Source organism: Equus asinus, chromosome 3 (assembly GCF_041296235.1).
Source record: "Equus asinus isolate D_3611 breed Donkey chromosome 3, EquAss-T2T_v2, whole genome shotgun sequence".
Lineage (NCBI taxonomy): Eukaryota > Metazoa > Chordata > Mammalia > Perissodactyla > Equidae > Equus > Equus asinus.
Genome location: NC_091792.1, coordinates 114,508,828 through 114,530,805, shown reverse-complemented (window position 1 = coordinate 114,530,805; position 21,978 = coordinate 114,508,828). Strand labels below are relative to the sequence as shown.

General features: G+C 33.2%; 1 protein-coding gene across 32 annotated transcripts in view; it reads left to right on the top strand.

The window, feature by feature from the left end:
• Positions 1-21,978, top strand: part of ADGRL3 (adhesion G protein-coupled receptor L3) — a 798,980-nt gene that overhangs the window by 355,024 nt on the left and 421,978 nt on the right. For all 32 annotated transcript variants that reach the window (XM_070505775.1, XM_070505772.1, XM_070505777.1 and 29 more), the window contains one exon: positions 12,685-12,898. In XM_070505775.1, coding sequence (XP_070361876.1) covers positions 12,685-12,898 — 214 coding nt within the window. The remainder of the gene's footprint in view (positions 1-12,684; positions 12,899-21,978) is intronic.

Below are 21,978 nucleotides of genomic sequence, written 5' to 3'. Positions count from 1 at the left end.
TAAACCATGAGCAGTACTAAATAAGTAACTTAAAAATGCACATGTTCATAAAGCAACAATATGTGCGTTTGTGTGCATGAATATATTGAAAAGGAAAGCATAAATAAATGGAATAATTGCAATAAGGTATATGTATATAATCATCATTCATAAATAGTGTATCACTTTAGAACTTTAATAATTAAGTTGAAATTGCAGTTTTCAAATAAAATTTGGCAAAATGTCTTCTGAACTCAAGTATAAATTCAGTGAACAAGGTAATTTAAAAGAATCTTCCTCAAATATTAAGAATAAAATCCTGCTTAAAGAATTGGAAAATGTATCAACAATAGTCAACCTTAAGCAAGGATCTTGGAAATACTGGATGATATTCAAGTGATAAATAAATTTGAAAATAGATGATCAGGATATAATTAAAGTTCAATTCAATAATCCAGTATAGTTGACAGGAAGATATATCAACTTAGGAAATAATTTTGGATTTATATATTTCTAATGATGGATTTGTGTCTTGGAATTGGGCAAATTTCTAGGCATTAAAATGATTCTTTTATTAGAGACAACTTTCATTTCACTTTGTATTCTGAAATGATAATTTAGAGACATTAAAATCTACAAGATAATCTTTGCTCACGTAAACTCTTTTAGGAATAGATTGGCAAATTCATATTAGAATACTTCAGTATATTGTTTATTATTAATATTAGAAGCCTCCCCTATATTATTTTTGTTAAAGGTTGCATACTCCTTTGATAGCTGCTTTCTCAAGAACATTTATTATATTCTATGCCAATTAAACCAAAGATCTGAAAAACTCTTTACAATGTCAGTATTTTCTTTTTATCTAGTCTGTTCAAATATTCTTGCAACATGATGTGGTTTAATTGAGGTGGGAAAAGGAATGCATTTTATCCCTTCATTTATCCTCTTTTAGTGTGAATCATGAAAGTCACTTGTGAATGTAATCATCCTTTCTGCTCTCCCCTTCAGCTTATTTATTCAAGTAAATGTCTGTTTGTAATAATACATTTTCAGCTTCCTCTGCTCAGAGTTTGAGCAAGACTTCACTAGATGATTCATTTAGAATAACATAGAGAAAAGATGCATTATAAGATTTTAAACTTGTGTTTCAGTAATTTTTAAAATACCCTTGTTGAAGAGGAAGATGGGCACGGATGTTAGCTCAGGGCCAGTCTTCCTCAGCAAAAAGAGGAGGATTGGCAGTAGTTAGCTCAGGGCTAATCTTCCTCAAAAAAACAAAAAACAAAAACAAAAAAAACCCCTTGTTGAAATCATTTTGGACACTCCCAACTTTCTTGGGTAAACCAGAGATAGATGTTGTTGAAGCTGGCAGTTGGTGAAACTATTTTGTCTCATAGTATAATATTTTGTTTTGTTTTGTTTTTCCATCATAGTTCTCATGGTTATTTTGGAGTTATTTAATTATTTGTATGATTAATTGCTTTTATTGTTTATCTCTTGCCCCCATCTGTATTGTAAATTCTGTGACATCATGAATCAATGTTGTATTGACTGTTGAATACCCACAACATGGAACAGTGTCTGGCACTTCTCTAGTGCTTAATTTATATTTGTTGGATGAATAAATGAAGTTCATCACTGATGTGAAGGATTGATATCGATCATTCAGGCATTTTAGATTATGTATTTCTCAACCACCACATTGAAAATTAGTTTGTATTGCATAAGTTATTTGTTTAATGATTTGAGGAGACTTTGGGGTTAATGCTGGGAACTTTGATTTTTATCTATTTCAAGAAACTTGCTGTGTGGCCCTGAAAATGTATTATATAAATACTTTCTATTAAATTTTTTTATAGGTGGAAAAGTGTGTTGTACTAACCTCAATGGTATATTTTGTGGTTGAGCTGAACAAACATAAGAGAGTGCTGTAGGTGCCCTGTGTCATTTCATGACAGTTTTCCTATGTATACAAATAACCCTTGGTATGATCTTTTATCACCTGTTTCCTGTGATTTTTTTTAATGTGGTTTTCGAAGTCAGTTCATAAGGCTTTTGAAACTTAAGTGTGTGAACTGCTTTTCTGCCTTTCAGAATATTTTTGTTGTTTTAACTGTTGTTAAAGAGAAGTAAAACTCTATTCATTCAGAATCCTTCTGATGGTTTTGCCTCAAAGCTGGGGAGAGGTGAGAGTTCCTTTCTGAACTAGCTCAATAGATTTCACTTTCATTCAAAAAATGTTTTTTAGTTTCCAGAATTATCCCATGTGTGCTGTTTTTTTCCCTTTTAGGATTTTTTGGTTCATTTTGGCTCTTTTTCTCATTCAGATTGGTTTTTTCCTGCTTTGGAGAGAAAACTCTCATCAGTGCTATGAAAAAAACTAACTGGCTCCTCTTCCTGTCTCACATTTCTAGCATTTGGCAAATATCTGGACTTTCATAAGCTCAGAGACTTGGTTGGTTAATACATTCCTCGTTTAGCGAAATCACCAAATAGAGATTTAGTGGTCTGTCTTTAAAGCCAGGATTTACATTTAGTATTTAGTGTTCCTGAACTTCATAATGAAAATTTGTTTGTTTGAAAACATTGCTAATAAAAGTTTTTACTGGGACTAAAATAAAGAATAAGCATTTCATTTTCCAAGCATCATAGTTAATCTGCAAACTTCTAACGAATACATTCTGGTGGAATGAATGCAGACTTTTAGCTGCAATAAACAGGTGATAGGAAACTGGTTAGAAAAGGTAACTGTGGAAATACAGAGTTGGTCAGGCTTTTTATAGTCAGGCTTATTGTTCTCAGCTCAGGTGGATTACATAGACACTACAGTTCAGTGCTGATTGGCTGAGTATATATATGTTAAAGCTGTTGTAAAGCTTGTGGATAAAGGATTTATAAACACTGTTCTGTATGTTTTTCAGTGTTGAAAGTATTACCGAGGAAGTTGTTACAAGGTTTTCTCTGCAGAAGATTTTTGCTGCTGAATTGGAAAGAAATGTATTAGCATTAATGTCTTTAAGGATTAAAAAAGCTGAGAAATTATGTCACTGAAGGCTCTTCATCGTTTCCAGAGTATTGTGCTTGTGTGTGTGTGTGTGTGTGTGTGTGTGTGTGTGTGTGAAGGGGGGAAGGGAGAAGACTGTGGTCAGATGCTTCTGTGGATTCTGATTGGCGTGTGCAGTGCAGTAGAGCATTTTTTCACTGTTTAGCCACTCCTTTCCTTTCCTTCAAAGTTAAATCTTGTTTAGTCTTAACCTGTGACGTCACTGTTTATTCAAAACTTATGTTTATCCTTCGCTATATTTCCTGTGTTTCTTATGTTAAAATCTGCGTGACTGCAGATTTTCTTGGTTTCACCATAAGAAAAACATAAACTTTCAATTTGTTGATTGGCAATAAAGAAAATTATGTATTTATATACTGCAATACAAGTAGAATGACTCCATTTGAGAATTAATGCCACATTTTAAGGTTAAAGCAGTGATTTTCCAGCTTACTGCGGTAGGTTTTCACACAAAGACGATCTTCATATTAATTTTTTGGTTATAATATCAAAGGGTTAGAAAAGAATGCTTAAAATTCCCAAAATAGTAATAGTAAGCTATTATGTTTTGTGCTAGTAAACGAAAAACAAAAGCCCTTTCCAAACACAATAAATGGCATATTCAACTTAACATTTCAAATTCAGGAATTAGATTTTATTTTCTAAAGGAATGGCAACCTGTAAACTTTAGATCATTGGTTATTAGTGTGACATTCTCATGTTACCTTTTGTATTTCCTGAGGGAAGTACTCTGTGTTTTCTCTGTCTGTGTGACACCCAAGGAAAGTCATTGCATCTTATTTCCCACCTATATGACTTTCTAGTTCATGCCTCCCCTTCTTACCATTTTTGTCTAAATGGTAGTTTGCTAGTGTGCTAACTGGGGATGATGATATTTCCAAGCTTTTATTGTTTGGAGTTTGAAATAAAATGATACTTTGAAAGCACCAGCACATGGAAAGCACTAGATAAATGTTAGCAGTTATCCTGGTCCTATCACCTTAAATAGCTTGTTACAATGTCGTCCTTAATTTGCAGACTGTTACCTTTCATTCAAATCTGTTTGAATAATCTATTGGCTAATGCTTTTTAAGATTAAATTCATTAATATTATTATTATGTTATTATGTTATACTATAATCCTCCACTGCCCTATATAATTGGGACTGTATTCTGAATCTGCTTTTAAGGCTCCTTCCGATTTGACTACTGTTTAATTCTCCCTCCTATGTGCTCCTGATTCTCTTGTGAATATATCTTTCTTTTTTTTTCCAGATATAATTGACATATAATATTGTGTAAATTTAAGGTATACAATGTGTTGATTTGATACACATATATTGTGAAGTGATTACCACAATAGGGTTAGCTCGCACCTTCATCACCTCACATAATTGCCGTTTATTTTTTGTGGTGAGAACATTTAAGATCTACTCTCTTAGCAACTTTCAATTACATAATACAGTATTGTTAGCTATAATTGCTGTGCCGTACATTAGATCCTCAGAACTTATTCATCGTATAACTGTTTGTTTGTACCGCTTGACCAACATCTCTCCATTTTCCACAGCTCCCCCTCTCTGTTTCTATGAGTTTGGTTTTTTCAGATTCCACATATAAGTGATATCATAGAGTATTTTTCTTTCTCTGTCTGACTACTTCACTTCGCATAATGCCCTCAAGATACAACCATGTTGTCACAAATGACAAGATTTCCTTCTTTAATGCGACTGAATAAAATTCCATTGTATATTTGTACCACATCTTCTCTATCCATTCATCCATTGATGGACATTTAGGTTGTTTCCATGTCTTGGCTATTGGGAATAATGCTGCAGGGAACTTGGGAGTGCAGATATCTCTTCAAGATCCTCGCTCAGGACTCTGAATATATCTTCCTTTGCTCAGAATTTCTACCTGGAATATCTTACTATCTCTTCTCCTATGTTCACTTATTGTTTTGTCTTTAAAGGCCAGCTCAAGTTTGCTTCCTTCAAGGAATCTTGCTTAAGCACCCAAACATGTTTATCAATTCATTACTTTTGAATCTGTTCCACATAATTCATTGTACCTTATGATACTTTAGGCCTTACATAGGTATGTGCATTCTCTTTCCAACCACAAGCTTCTAGAGTCCCTTGGAGACACATATAGGAAAATTCTCAGTACTTTTGTTCTGGGTCATCTGCCCATCTGTGCTCCCCTGCTTGGAACTTTCACCCATCTGATCTTGTCGTTATCCTGTAACCTTTTGGTTTTATTAATCAAGGATACCATCTCTTGGCTTTGGAAACTTTGCCATACTCACATTAAGTCAGGGCTCTCCAGATTATTTTCCAATTATATTCATGTAGGATAAAATTTCTAAAACTGTGTCAAATTTCACATACCCCAATTATCCATATATGTAAGGATATACATATATATATATATATATATATATATATATATATATATATATAAATGTGAAGAGATTTATTATGAGGGATTGGCTCACACAATTATGGAGACTGAGAAGTCCCACGATTTGCCATCTGCAAGGTGGAGATGTAGTGATGTAATTCCAGGCCAAACTCAAAGGCCCGAGAACCAGGGGGTGCCAATGGTGTAAATTTCCAGTCTGAGTTGAAAGGCCTGAGAACTGGAGGGCCTCTGGTGTAAGTCCTGGTTCGTGTCCGAAGACCTAAGAACCAGGAGCACCAATGTCAGAGGGCCGGAGAACCTCAGCTCAAGCAGAGAGCAAATTCACATTTCCTCTGCCTTTTTGTTCTATTCCTGCCCTTAACAGATTGGATGAGGCCCACCCAAATCGGTGAGGGTGATCTTTATTAGTCTACCTAGTCAAATGCCAATCTTTTCTAGAGACTCTCTCACAGACATACCCAGAAATAATGTTTTACCATCTACCTGGGCATCCCTTAGCCCAGTCAAGTTGGCACGTAAATTAACCATGACACACATAAATTTCTATCATTTTCTTGATTTCATGTGATAATTCTGAAGCTCCTTCTGCTATAGGACAACTCCTCGATTTGAGATAATCCCCAATGTGGAGGGAGAATTTAAACAACATCCTTGTCTTATGTTTAATAATTTTCAGCAGCCACACCATAGTTCATCAATATGCATTTAGAATTAAATTGGCATATCTTGTATATATTTCCTTTGATTTGTATAATTCTTTTTATTGGATTCTTGTTTGTCTTGAAATTATAATTTTTACTCTAAGAACATTTTAACAGCCAGCTTGGAGTTTCTGACATTTAGAAAAAGATTGGGATAATTGTGATATGTGAAATTTGACACAGCTTTAGGAATTTTATTCCTCATGAACATAATTGGAAGACAATGTAGAATATAACTTTATTAAATGTTGAAAAATTATAACAGGTAGATATGAATTCATTTATTCAAATGCTACATTTTTTAGGCAATCTCTGTTTAGACAATTTTACTCAAAGGCCACCACTTTGTATATGTATCTTCAAAATATGCGATTAATGTTACTCTCATGCTGAAGCTCCAAACGTCAAAAGGATAGCCACGCATTAATTGTTTTATGATATTCCACTCGTTAGAACTTTTTTCCCTATAATTTCAGAAATTCTAAATTTCATCCTTTTGTTTTTGACCTCAGAACATAATTGCCTTTGTTCATTCCTTCAGGATGTCAGTTTTCATTGTCATTGTCTTACACTTAACTAAATACTAAAATATCATTTAAATTATATGTATTCTTTGTTGAAATAGACTTGTTGAAATTCAGTGTATTAGAAGCTTACTGGTAGCAGATGTACTTTCAAAGAAACTGGATGATAGGTTGATATTTCATTGGGTTCCCAATGTTATTTTTGCTGCCAAATGTTTTGGACTTGATTTTCAAAGCACATTTTTTAAAACTTGGACAAATGTGTTGGCATGTAAAATGGCACAGAGAAAATACACATATTTAAGAAAATTATGTCATAGACTCTGCTGAAACTTAAAATTGAGAATATTTGCTTTTTGGCAGCATTTAAGTAATGAAGTATTTTTAAAAGGCATTGCCAATAATTAGAAACCAGCCCACTTCCAGATATGTAAGTGTCCCTCTCTATAATTAAGAAACTCCTTTAAAATCATTAGCCTTGACCTGCAAATAGTTTAATTTACTTCTTTCTCGTAAGGAACCACATCTGTTTCCTTTTCATTTTAAAGTTTTCAAAAGAGTCTTTTTTCTTCTTCTTATGGTTATTGGGATACAGGGGAAAAAATGTTTTTAACATATTAGTAATCAGTTTTCAGTGCTAAAAACTGATTTTATTTATATATATATATATCATAAAATAAATAAATAAATAAAATATATTATTACAGATATTATGCATATGATATATTTATATTTATGTTTAAACTAGTGGCCTAAGTGATGTTTAAGCAAAGGGATGGTAATATCAGACTATCTGTGTGGGTCATTCATAGTATTTTTTCTTTTATTGATTTGATAATTCTTCAATCTTACCTGTCCAACAGTTTCAATGTCTACTCTTTAAACATTCCTTCATGCTTGATTCAGGGCTGTATTAGTAATGTATAGCTCAAAACTTAGTGGCTTAAAACAATAAACATTTATTATCTTCCATGGTTTCTTTAGGTTAGGAATCTGCAAGTAGTTTAACTAATTGGTTCTGGCTCAGTGTCTGTCACAGGTTGCAGTTACCCAAAGGTGGGCTTTCTGGTGCCCGGAGGATCAGCTTCCAAGGTGCCTCACTCGCCTGCCTTGTGAGTTCATGCTGGCTGTCAGCAGAGAGCTCAGCGCCTTGCCTGGACCCGTCCATGAGGTGTCTGAGTGTTCTCAAGGTGGGGTGACTGGCTTTGCAGAAAGTGAGTGATCCAAGAGAGAAGTCAAAGCTTCAATGTCTTGTTAATGAACTACTGTTGGAATTTAGACATTCTTAGTTCTGCCACACTATGTCCATTCAAAATGTCACTAAGTAAAGCCCACTTTCAAGGGGAAAGGGAGTAAAAATGGAGGACTATCAAAGAATTGTGAACATATTTTAAAGCTGCCACATGGACCTCTTTAGTAAAATCCATGCTCCCTCCCTAGGTTTATCTACTGCTCTAGTTTTAAGTACTACCTGATTATAAAGATCTCTTTTCTGAGTCATTGACCTGTGTTCAACTTCCTACCAGATTTTGTTCATGCCTCTATAATCTGAACATTTTCTTATGCCAGAAACCTGGGAGTCATCATTGTCACCCTCTCTTTTACCTTCGTGTTCAGCCAGTCATCAAATCATGTAATTTTTTGTTCCTAAACATATATCAAATAAGTTCTCTGTCATTAACCGTTTAAAGCAACCATCTTTTCTTTACTGCTACAAAATAGCCTTCTATTTGCCTTTCCTTACCCATGCGTTAAAAAAAAAAATTATCTAGTAGATTTAATTTTATTTAAGTACACAAGATTTGGGGTAAATAAAGTATAAAGGTAGGAAATGGAAAATAAATACAAATGTAAGCTGTTTTACTAATGTTTTTGTATTTACAACAAACGAACATATAGGGCAGGCTGAAGATTTCAGTCTCTGCTAAATGGAGATTGCGCTGCAGTCCTTCTTTTTTGAGTAGATCCTTGAGTATGTAGAACAATCCATGGAAAAAACAGATTTGAATAGGGCATTGAAGGTATGGCCTAGGGAGAGAGATATATAAAGTGCTAGATTCGTCTGTCCTGTAACTATTTAAGTTCCCTCCCCTCTGAGCAGTGGCAGACAGGTTAGTCTGTTGAGTCAGAATCTTCCTTTAATAAATACACAGTGCCCTCCTCTGTGTTGTATACATCCAGTGACTAAGCAGCATGCTCCTCCAACATGTCTTCACTGACCACTGGTATTCCAACTTCTGCATTCATCCTTTTCTACTCTACAGGTACTCCCTGAGCTGCTTTACATCACTACCATGCTTTTAGCCTATATTCTACTCCTAAATTCTAGTCTCTTGAATCTAACTGATAATTGAACATTTCCGAGTGTTATCCTGGTGCCTTAAATTCAACATGTTTAAAACAATTAAGTATTCTGGGTTATGCCCTCAACCAACTAATTGGCTGCTTGCCTCTTGTCTATGTGTGGTCCTTTATTTATTCTTTTCTGATATCCTTTGTCCTAAAATCCTATGTCTCAAGTAGCACTCCCTTCTTTGAAAGCTCCCCTCTAATATCCTTGAGTTATCCTAGCAAGTCTCTGACCCCATCCTTGGCATCCACAAGAAATCATTTGACTCCTGTTTGGTCACCAGCATTTAGCCTCCTGCTCCTCCCGTCCCTGGATTGGTATCTTTAGTTGTCATCATGCACAATTCACCAAGGACTTACAGCATTTTGAGCCAAATGTCATCAAGCAGGCTTAACAGTAGGAGACAGACCCCAAGGAAAGAGAACAAAAAACAAGAAGTCTCAACAACAGGGTGGTTGAAGTCTTGGAAAAGGAGAAAAGAGAGTGAGTTGTGCTGAAACAAGTGAGCAAGAACAGGGAGCTATTTCTCCTGTTATTTAATCCCTCGTCACGAGCACTTTTCATTAGGCATGTGTTTGACATGGAACTGGGGCATTTCCACAGGTTCTGGTTGTCTTAAGCAGAGCTCAGTTTCATTCCTGTCCCCTTAGTCCCATGGTCAGTGGGGAGGGCCAAAGTGTAGCATCCTACCCAAAGGTTACCAGATGTTACATCCAAAGCTTTTTCAATTTATTCAGCTAATATCTCTTACACACTAATAGGTGACACTCTGTTCCTTGTTATGACAAATTACCTCATGGGGTTAAAGTTAAAAGGAATTGAAGAATATTTCTTCTTTCCCCCAAATTATTTTTCCATAGCCACTTCACAATGCCCAATGCAATATTACCTTGATACGACATACAATAGACGATTTCGTTGACTATCCTACATTTGAATTGTTGACATTTTCCATGTCTTAGTCTTCTTCTCTAGTAACAAAGTCTCTCCATTGTTAGCATGATAACTGAGTGGTAAAAAATACAAACAAACAAAAACTTTACTATAACTTAAGCGTATTTTTTCCATTGGACTTTGGTTGCTGATTAAAGCATTTAGTAATGTAATTGAAAGTAATTTAAATAGCTAATTAGATAATGTTGCAGAGTAGTTTTCAGTAATATGTTTCTTTAAACAAAGCATCCATCATTTAGGAGTGCAATTTAACACTGAGTTACTGATACAAATGCAATTATATGTTAAATGGAAGAAAGTATCCACAAATCAACTTTAGTTTTCTGTAAAAATTGCCATAACCGTAACTTTAGGATAATTCTTATAGGGCTAAATGAGATACATGTAAAATTTGAGGCTCTACATTTTAGTTGCTTTTGCAACTGTCTAATATCTGGTTCTAAGTCATATTTTTGACAGTTAAGACCCAGATTAAAGCTATGTCTATGTATACATGTTTTGACAAAATTGACTGATGAGTTTAGTCAATCAAATTGTCCACTTAGTCAAACAAATGCTTTGACTCTATGATTTGCTTATTTGTTTTGTTTCTTTGTTTAATTAACTTGTTTTTTAACTTAATTGGTTAACAAAATATAGCCAGATCAATTCAATATTTGGAAACAGTTTCAATGTGATTTTTTAAAATGGTTATAGCAAAGTTAAGAAACAAATTTTCTCTTAGAAAATGCTCAAAAATTTACTGTAAAACATTACAGAAAATTCTGATTTCAAGGACCTTTTGTTTAAAAAACAGCAACAACAAAAACACCCCTCTATGATTCCATTTTAACTGACTGAAATCAAGAAACTGGTTTCCTAAATTGGAACATTTTTATTATTCAAGGATTCTATTACTTAAAATAATAAATGCATAAGTGAAAGTACCTTTATCCATGAAAATAGAATCTCAGTATTAAAAATGACTTCATGTTTAAATAACCATCTAATTTCTGAATGATAAATAAACAAAGGTATTTTATTTTAGGAACAATACAAATGCACATTTCAGAAATTCAGTGTCACTCTGTTGTGAGAATACCTTGCCAAAATGTTGACTCAAGATCAAATCTTAAAAATAGTGTTATAACTTACCTCTAATTATGTTAGGTCTCTTTGATCAATGCTGTGGGTTTGCTCAATTCTTCTGTGTGTGTGTGTGTGTATGTGTGTGTGTGTGTGTGTGAGAGAGAGAGGGAAACGAAGAGGATGTTGAATGGCAGTCAGCATGGAATTACTGTGCAGTGCAGCTTGAGAACTTTAAGTCACCTTCTCAGAACGCCTGGGGTCTAGGATACAGTTATAGTTTTTCAAAATATTACAGAGATGAGGTAAAAACTAATGTCGTTCTCAGTTTTGAAATAATAATTACGGTTTCACAACCCAAATGAATATTTTCTCTAAGTTTCGCGTGAAAATACTTAGGGTAATAAAATTTCTCTCTTTCCCTACCCCCTCTCTTCTTTTACTTCCATGCTTCTCTCCCCCCTTCTTTTCCTTTCACATTTCATGCTTAGTAAAAAACCCACGAGACAAGTTGCATATATTTATTTAAATATGTGTGCGTATTATGTGAGTTAATCAACCATCAATGCAAATTTATAATTGTCATGTATGTATCTCCATAATTAATTCTCTTGTGTGGAAATCAACTTATTAGATGGTTGGTAAACAATAAATTTAGAATTTCAATTATATGCTTTTAAAAGAAGACTTGTTGAGTTTTTATAATTAAACATTTGACTTTCTTCCAATAATGTACTGATTATGTTCACAATCTTGTAGTGAGAAAACTGCTAAGCTTGACATGAAAAGATAGCTTTCTGTATAAAAATGAAAGATGTACGTTTAGCAAACATCCACAACCAAATAACAAACTAGAAAAACATACTTCCCACGTATATAAAGGACAAGTTTTCGACTTTCTTGCAGTACGTATAGTGTGACTCTACCTGAGGAAAACTTATTGAGGAAAATACAAAGAGGGCTATAATGTCTATTTGTTTTTCTGTAGAAACTTCTAAGAGGAAGGTCACCACGTTGTTAACAGATTAGCTCTTGACAGTGGGGTAAAGGTAGGAGTAGGGAACTGAAGGAAAATTTCATTTTTCTCCGTACAAATTTCTATGTTCTTAGATAAAGAATATACATTATATTTATAACAAACTCATAAACATGCTCATTATGTTATTATTTGGAACAAACTGTCATAGAATTGAAATAGACTATTTAAATAAGTATACATAAACTCATGAACAGTGCAGTTTTTTGGTAATCGTTTCCATAAATAAACAACAAAACAAAACAGACACACGTTACCCCCAAGGTTTATCTGAAAATCTTACTCTACAAATTGGATGATACTCTGTTTAGTCTGTACCTCATAAACTGGCCACATTTTAAGAAAATTCAGAGTAGTTGTTTTACAGTTATAAGAAAAAAAAAACTATGCTAGACATGGTTTTTAAGAAATAATTGTTATTGTTAGATTTTTAAAAAATCCAGTAGAGTTACTGAAGCGAAATGTATTCTATTTTAGTTAAAATTATGAATTGCAACTGCTTTATTCCTTGGTATTAGTTTACCGCAAACACTGGAAAAGCAAGCAAAGGTACTTTTCCTTTGTATGTAATAAAGACTTATTTTCCTTCCTCCTCCTTCTGTTAGCTTTCAGCCGTGCCCCAATTCCGATGGCTGTGGTCCGCAGAGAACTCTCCTGTGAGAGCTACCCCATAGAACTCCGCTGTCCAGGAACAGATGTCATCATGATTGAAAGTGCCAACTATGGGAGGACTGATGACAAAATTTGTGACTCTGACCCTGCTCAGATGGAGAATATACGATGCTATCTGCCAGATGCCTATAAGATTATGTCTCAAAGGTATGATACTTCTAATATTCTTTTCTTTGCGAATTTCATATAAACTCTCAACATGTGTCTGTGTGACATGTTGAGCATAAGTAAGAACATAAATAGTATTGGGTGTTTTATGATAATTGGAACTACTTTTTCCATTTCAAACTATTCTCCATATCACTAAAATGCTAGTACTAGAAATTGCAAATGGCATTTGGAAATTACTAAAATTTCTTAGATTATTTATTAAGTTTTGTGGTTTACTCTATGTTCTCTAGAACTGAGTTCATTAAATGAGAAACTCAATTTACTTTTCACAAACAAAATTTTGTAATTTTCCCCCCAAATTGCAGAAAAATTGTTTTAATACTAACAATTACTTTCTATCAGTGTTGGAAAAAGAGAATAAAATTAATAGGAAATTTTATAACCATTAATCAAAATATAGTAAAAAACTTGATTAATGGTTATTTGGCCTTGGAAAACAATCAAAAAAAGTATTCCTTTGATATCTAGTATATAAATTAATTCATTTAATGCATTTAAACTATCTAAAATACTACCATATTAAAATAATATAAATTAAGGTACCATATAATATCACTGGGTAACAAAAAAGAAGATCTTCAATTCTAAAAAGACTGGTTAATAGGAATTCATCCTATAGAAGTTTTAAATTATATTAAAATTTGTTGATAAATTAGCTAAATACTAAATATCTCTTAAATGTTTGTCCACTATTACTATGATTTCTCAGAAATCAGTGGTGAAGTCATTCATTTACTATAAGCCTTCATACTTTCTAACTACTTGCTCACAAAGTAATTTTTAAATAATTAATAAATGATTTATTTAGTGAATTTGTTTTTTCATTAGGATTTCTATTTAGGCACTTCTTTCTATTAAGTATTTCTTAAAATATGGGGGTAATCATAGCATATGTAAAAATACAGTCATGTGCTGCATAATGACGTTTCGCTTAGTGTTGGATTGCATATATGATAGTGATCCTGTAAGATTAGTACCATATAGCCTAGGTGTGGAGTCGTCTATACCATCTGGGTTCGCGAAAGTGTGCTCTATAATGGTTACACAATGACAAAATCACCCGACCCGTTTCTCAGAACATACCTCCATCATTAAGGGATGCATAACTGTAAACAAATTGAGTATGAGAGCAAAAACAGTAGATTTCAAGGATTATCTTTCTTGTGCTTAAAGAAATCCTGCCTTATCTTTAACCTTTTGTCTTCTTGACAGTTAAAATTCTGTTATGTATGCTTTCATGTGCTTAATAAATTGATAGTATTTTATTTTTATAAATTACTGCTGTATAAATTATTAAAAGAAATTATAATATGCCAAGTTTTTGATGATTGAAGCATCTGAGGTTTACTTGAAAGATAATGGTCCCTCTGGGCAAATCTGAGTGCTTTTGTTTGTCTATTTCTAAAATGCCGACTTATGGTAAGGTGAGTGTTAATGAGAAATAAGATTTTAAAAATAGGGTTTCCATTTAATCTAAGTTTGGTTGCATTTGGTTCTTGTGTGTCTCTCTCATTGTTATATATTTGACATACCTCCAACTGTGGTTTCATTCTCTGATGTTATGCCTAAAAGAAGTCTAATCATTTCATTGCGTGTAGGTGTTGCACTGGTCTTTCAGCTTGGTTTTCTGTGAGTAGTGCGGAATGGACACCAAGACTAAATTGTGATTTTGTTTCTGTCAGACCACCAAGCATAGAATTAATTTGGGGTGTGGATTTAGGAAGAGAATCTGCTTTTCTGTGATTAGGTTTTCATTGAAAATGTAGCAGAAGCATTAACTTCACTAGCTCTTTGATCTCTATATGATTTTCATTGAAATTGTTTTGATCTTTTCATTGATATTATTAACGGCTCCCAAAATAAGCCCTTAATCTTATAATTATTGCAAAAAATAGTTATAATGGATCCTCTGGAGCTACTGAATTATATGGGATGAGTGTATAAAGTGACAAATCTGCAAGTAAAATTGCTTTAAGCACCCTGAGTCCATCATTTGTGGAAGCCCTCCTGGTGGTTTCTCAAGTAAGAATTCTCAGTTAGCTGGAAGAGCTGTGGGTCATTCTCCATGGAGGCAAGTTCCTTGCTTGTATTTGGACTGTTAAATGTACGACATTTGCACTTGTCCGAAATAAATGCTTTTGACTCTTGGTTAGAAGAAATCGGGTTCAATCTTGTAAGCTCCCGAGATGGGATGGCCATGTCCACTTAAGCTGCTTTATAATGAACTTTCACTGTCATGCTAATGACAGCACATTAAATAAGGCTAGTAATTAGTAATTATGATATAGACAGTTTAAATAATGTATTTGGCCTAAAATCATAACGGAAAACATCTTTTCTAGAAGGTATCTTAGATTATTTTGTTTTCTTTCGTTTAAAATTCTTAAAAGACACTATATCAGGGTCCAAACATTTTTAAGCATGAATCTATATGGGAGGATTATTACTAAATTCAAAAAATTATTTGTGTGTCCTTTCATAAGCTTGTTAAAAAGGCATCTTAACTTGCTTCAGCCTCATAAATTAGACAGGTGTCACAGGCAAGGGCAGACTTGAAATGTTACTCATGCAGATGTTTGAATATACATTGAACAAATGCATAAATAAAACTGTATCCTGACATGTTAGTTAAGTGTGAAAAAATGGGGACTTGAATCAAAAATGATATGACACTTGATGTTCACATTTTTCCTCAGTAGAACTATGCAATCTGATACCTGCTGTAGAGAAGCCAGTTTCCTCACTGCCTTTCAGATTGTACCTCGTGTTCTTAAACCCAAGTGTGTTCTCATGCCATTCTGCCTCCATCACCTCCAAATGTTCTATGCTTTACCTCTTTTTACTATCCTACCAGAAGATTGTTAAAATGTCAGAACACATTTATTTATCCGTCTCAGAACTTCTAATCTCACTCACTTATCTACATCCCTCTTTATTGCATCTAAACTTTAATAAACCTATTTTATTACACTTTAGACAGTTGCCTTCTTTAAAGTAAATTATAGGCTTCTAGAGGGCAGACTTTCTGTTGATTTTACCTAAAACTAACTTTTGATGTGTAATGATGTGTAAATGAACAAATAAATACGCACTCCAATTTTGTGATGCCACGTAAAAGCTTTAACTCTATTATCTGAGTGATTTTTGTTTCTTTTTATTTTATGTTTACACACTTCAGAGAGTTAAAAAAAATAGTACATATAGCTTTGGAATCTTAATGTGAAAATGACTATTGGTAACTGATGACTGCAGAAATCTTATAACACATTCAGGAAGAAAATTTCCGTGTGTTTTAATTACCTCATTGGTACAACGGAAGAGATATCAATATGTATTTCTTAGTGTTACTAGGAGCGATAAATAACCTAATGAAAAGTAGATTCCTTACCAGAGTTTATGGCAAATAAAAAACACAATAAATGTTAACAAGTATTATTATCAATAACAACTGAATAGGTTTCCTATTTATTTAAGCATCTTATATCCTGAATATTAAAATTCCAGATGAAGGAAAAATGCCTAAATAATCAGGCAAGGAAAGGATATTTTCCTAAAGATGAAACAAAAGCATTTTTATATACCATTATAATTCACCCATTTCAACTATATAATTACTTTTTAGTAAATTTACCAAGTGGTGCAACCATTACTATAAATTAGTTTTAGACTATTTCCGTCCATTTTTCCACTCATTTCCAGATTCTGCATATCCCTTACTATTGTACTCCTTCTCCTTTCCAACCCCGTACAATGACTAATCTGCTTTCTGTTTGTATGTCTATTCTCAGTGAATTATTTTTTGAGCTAAAAATGGAATATCTGAAATCAAGTTAAAGTTAGCGGGCATTTCACTGGGGATGGTATCAAAGAAATATTAGCAGTTATTTCTAGAGACATGGACATAAATATGTTGCTTACAGTTTGAATTCTCTTAGACTCAAAGATCATGAACACATATATTTTTTAAAAATACTCTCTTTAGAGTTTCCTTCAAGTAGAGATGTTAAATGTATGAAGTACTTTTTCTATTTAAATGAGTGATTTAAATTTCACTTTTAATCTCTTAGCAGTATTTTAGCAATATTATTTTTCACATGCTACAGTCACATTAGGAACATGCAAAAACAGAGAGAGAGAATTGTTTTTTCTCACCTTTCTGCAAAAGTTATATTTCGGTTTATATCAGTATCACTGCAGGAGATTTTACAGCTTACAAAAAGATCTTGGTTTCTGTTACATTCGTTCCTAGTGAAGTTAAAAACTCTTTCAACAGCAATAGAAGAAGAAATGCCAGTAGCAGTTTTTGTATGTGCGTACCTGAGTAAACGTTCTGCAATAACTGTGTGTATATACATGAGTTTTTCAATTTAAGCATTCTGTTTTGCTCTTTTGACGAAGTCATTACATTATGGCTTGTATTTCTCTTATGAATTGTAAAAGATCAAAAATATTTCCTCATATCAGAGACTTTTCCATTGAATCCATATTCTGTGCAATAAAAAGAACAGATAGGCATAGAAACTATAATATATAACTCATTGCCTTAAGGATTACTTTTTGTGTGCATGTTTATTTTTTAAAAAATTAGAAAAGGAGGAAGGAAGATAACTCCAGTTCCAAAGCCCAAATGCAAAGCTGGAAAGTTCCTTTCTGGAAAGCTTTTACCTCTTTTCTTCTAATATTTGGCCCATTTCAATTCTGAGAGTATATTTTGAGAATGCCGTACTAAAATGCTTCCAAGTACTCCTTGCTACTAATTTAATTTTGAATGAAATTATATGTTATATATGTGTAGTTTGAAGTATAAACATTCCATAAATAATTCAGATATTTCAGGATAGCTCAGAGTACAAGCTAAAGGAAGTTGAGTTGACTGTCTATTATGGGCCTTGGGGAATATTAACCCTTTGTGCAGCCATTCTCTAAGTGTGGTTCATAGAAATTTGGAATTCTTGAGTTCCTTCCCAGGATTCCACAACATCAAAACTATTTTCAGAACAATACTAACATATTATTTTCCTTTTTCATTGTGTTAGACATAGGCACTGATGGTGCAAAAGCAATGGTAGGGAAAAGTGCTGGCATTTTAGCAGAGATCAAGGCAGTAGCAACAATGTACTTTAAAAAATTTCTCAGTTTTAATTTCTAATATAGTAATATTGATAGATATAACTGACATAAACTGGTAGTCTTTGGGTATCTTAATTTTAAGAGTTAAAGAGGTCATGAGACAAAAAAAGTAGGAGAATTGATACTTTAGCAAATATAATTATTTTTTCATTCTTGCTTGGTGGCTGAAAATTAGTTATTTGTGTTTTGTTTTCATTATTTTTACATTGCGTAATACTCATTCCATTTGCTTTTACATCATCTGGACTGTTTCTGTGAGTGAATTATTTTTGAAAGGAAGACTATCTGTATGTTCTACAGTAGTCCTTGCTAACACAGAGCCAAATGAGAATTAAACCCATTGTAACCTGAAAATTACTAATGTCGTTTTCTGGTCAGACACTCATGGGATTAATCTTTCATAAAATTATAAAAACTTGCTTAAAATTAAAATGATTAAAACAATAGAAACTTAGAATTGCTTATTTTTAAATAAAATATACTGCATAGATCAATAGTGTATTTTGGGGGGTGGGGAGGGAGAGCCCCGTCATGATGTTATTCTAAACACAAAAACGTTGAAGGAACTAAGTTTGTAAGTATGTATACTGGAAAAAAATATTTTTAATTTTAATGTATCAGTGATGTTAATTTTGTTTTTTAAAGAGAGTCAGTCTTGTAAAGACAGACTTTGAGAAGTCTTGGGCACATGTTTCCTGGTACTCTTTAAATTTTCTGAGCTCTTAAACATTTGCCCGTGTTAATGCTAACTCCAGTGTATTTAGCCATTAGTAAGTCCATTGGCAAACAAACTAATCAAAAAAACCTAAAATGGACTTAAATAGAGGTAGAGTTAGAATAATAGATTTACCTGGAGTTTGCCATGTTTCACATTTGATTTATAAAACATGAGAACTGTTTTTTTTTTTTTTTCCATTTACCGTAAATGATCACCTTAGTTGTTTCCCCACCTCTAGCTTTTTAGGTGATTTTACCCTCTGTGGTCAGTCTGTAGAACTTGACATCTTGTAGAAAATATTTAGAAGATATTACCAAGGAAAGAAAGATAAGAAGTTTCTGAAAATTAGTTATAGGTATAGGATAAAAAGACTGAAGTGATTATCTTGAGTATAGCTTAAATCCAAATGGAAAAGAACCAAGCAGATCATGAACATAAATTCTGTCACTGATTAATTGGGTAACTGGACTCTGGAGGAAAGTAAGTTATAGTGACATTCAGCAGACATTCAGAATAAATACCTCAGTTTCTCTATCACTACAATGACTTTAAAGATTGCTAAGGCTATTGGGGGAGTCCGTCTCAAAGTATTTTGACTGCCTTTCATTTTTCTGATGAGGAGACTGAGTTATACAGAGTTTAAAAAATTTACCTGAAATTACTTACATTCTACATGATGGCACAGACATGCCTTCTCTCTGAATGCAAAGGCCATGATTTCTTTTACTATGCTCTTTTCTTTCTTCTTCTAAGACCAACTAAGAAGAATTTTTGTTGCAAGGAAAGGTCTTTTCACTTTTTAGTACATCAGGAAAAGCAAGTGAAAGATTCAAACCCATCCACATTTTATATGATCCAATCCATTGGTTAAACAAGAGTAAGGTTTAATGAAACCAACCTTACAAAATTGATCAGTGGAGCCATTTAGTTTTATCTTTAGAAAAATATCATTTCTTTGCCTGCTGATTATTTAGGCATTTTTCCTTTAGCTGGAGTTTTAATATCCAGGGTATAATGTGCTTAAATAAATAGGAAACATATTCAATTGTTATTGATAATAACAATACTCGTTAGCATTTATTGTGTGCTTTTCATTTGCCAGAAATTCTAGTAGAGAATGTACTTTTCATTATGTCATGTATTCCTCTCAGTATCGCTAAGAAATACGTATTGTTATCGCTTCCATTTGTAGCAATAAGGTAATTAAACCACATAGAAATTTACTTGCTGAAGAATTTAAGCCAATACACTGCCGTATCTGAAGAATATGGGGCTTTGTTTATTGTATCAAGAGTGATAAAGTGATAAAATGTTAAGAATAGTTAAGAACTGTGCTCTTGGTCATGATCACAATGGTGAGAAAAAAAGCTCATTTCTCTCATGCAAACCCTCAACCAAGTATTGGATTGATTTGACTCAGGTTTTATCAATATTCAATTACAGCCACATACAAATTTTTATTATTGACATTTTTGATAGAAATAATTTAGTTATTGTGAATCTGAAACTCTCCATCCTCTAAACCCCTTTTTTATTTGAATCAATTATGTTTATAAAGTGTTTTGGATAATGTAATGATTCTTGGAAAAACAAGCACTGATAGAACAGAGCTGATTGTATTACTAAATATTTCCAGCTATAACCATATATAAGCAATATTTATTGAGATCTTATGAGCCAGACAGTGTTCTAAGCACTTTATATAAATTACTTCATTTAATTCTGCCCTCACTCCTGTGAAATGGATGCTATTTCATCTTTACTTCACTGATAGGGGGACTAAAGCACAGAGAGTGTAATTAACATACCAAAGTTACACAGTGATTGGCAAAGCTGCAATTTTAACCTGGGCAATCCAGCTCCAAAATCCATGATTACTACTACAATCTATTGCCTTGTGCACTCTGTCTAAAATATGCCCTATTTTTAATAAAGGAGACTAATTCAGGAAACATGTATGAACCAGTCACTATTACTTGAAAAGAAAATACACACATGCATATGCGTGTTTACCCTGGTAAACGTGTACAATATTAGTGGTGGGTTATCATTTTCACATACAAATAATGAAAACAGCGTGGAGCTTATTAAATTATGTGGCATTTGTTTTCTGCCTTAGAATAAGTTTTCAGGCAAAAACACTCAAGTACTTGTGATGAAATTTTTAGGAAAAAATCTATGAAATCAGATTTTGTTATTGTTTTTAAAATTTTGAAGTTTATGAGGACACAATTTTCTATAAGAGTATTTAAGTAAAAGTGAACTCACTGGTAATAATGAAGAATAAGTTGAAATTTGTATGGTATATGGAAATAAAAGAAAATAGGTATTACTTACCATGCAAACTCTAGAACAGTGAGGGCTCATGAGTTAGAAACTAAATATATCACCTGGGTATTCCGAAATACTTGTAAATGAGAAAATGTATAATGTCAGCCTTTCTTTTTTTTTTTTTTTTTTTTTTTTTTAAAGATTTTATTTTTTTCCTTTTTCTCCCCAAAGCCCCCAGGTACATAGTTGTATATTCTTAGTTGTGGGTCCTTCTAGTTGTGGCATGTGGGACGCTGCCTCAGCGTGGTTTGATGAGCAGTGCCATGTCCGCGCCCAGGATTCGAACTGACGAAACACTGAGCCGCCTGCAGCGGAGCGCGCGAACCTAACCACTCGGCCACGGGGCCAGCCCCTAATGTCAGCCTTTCTTAATCAAACTTGAATATAAGTAACAGAATGCTTTAAAATTCCTAATATTTTATGTAATGAGATTTTAGATAGCATAAATCTTCACAAAACTTTTTCTAATAAGTTATAAAAATGAAAGTGGATCTTTATTTGTACCACACTATAGTAACTTTATTACATAGATCAGTTTATTCTGGTTTAATATTTTTGTTCTCTGGCAATTATGCTGAAAATGTGTTGCTAAATTTGCCTCCATGAATAGACTACTAGACACAAGTTTTAATTGACGCATTTTTTTCTTAAGAATATTACTAAATAAAGTATGGTTAATAAGTCATTCTGTGTAATACATCTGGAATCTTCCCATTATGCATTGATGTGTTTATTTAACTCTAAGATAAATGTTATTTCCCAAGTTGTTTGGGAATGACTATTACCCTAATATTTGTGAATGTGAAAAATGCATTAATTGATACTGGTTTCTATACAATTAGATATTTACTTTATCACATGTATAGCAGGAAGATAC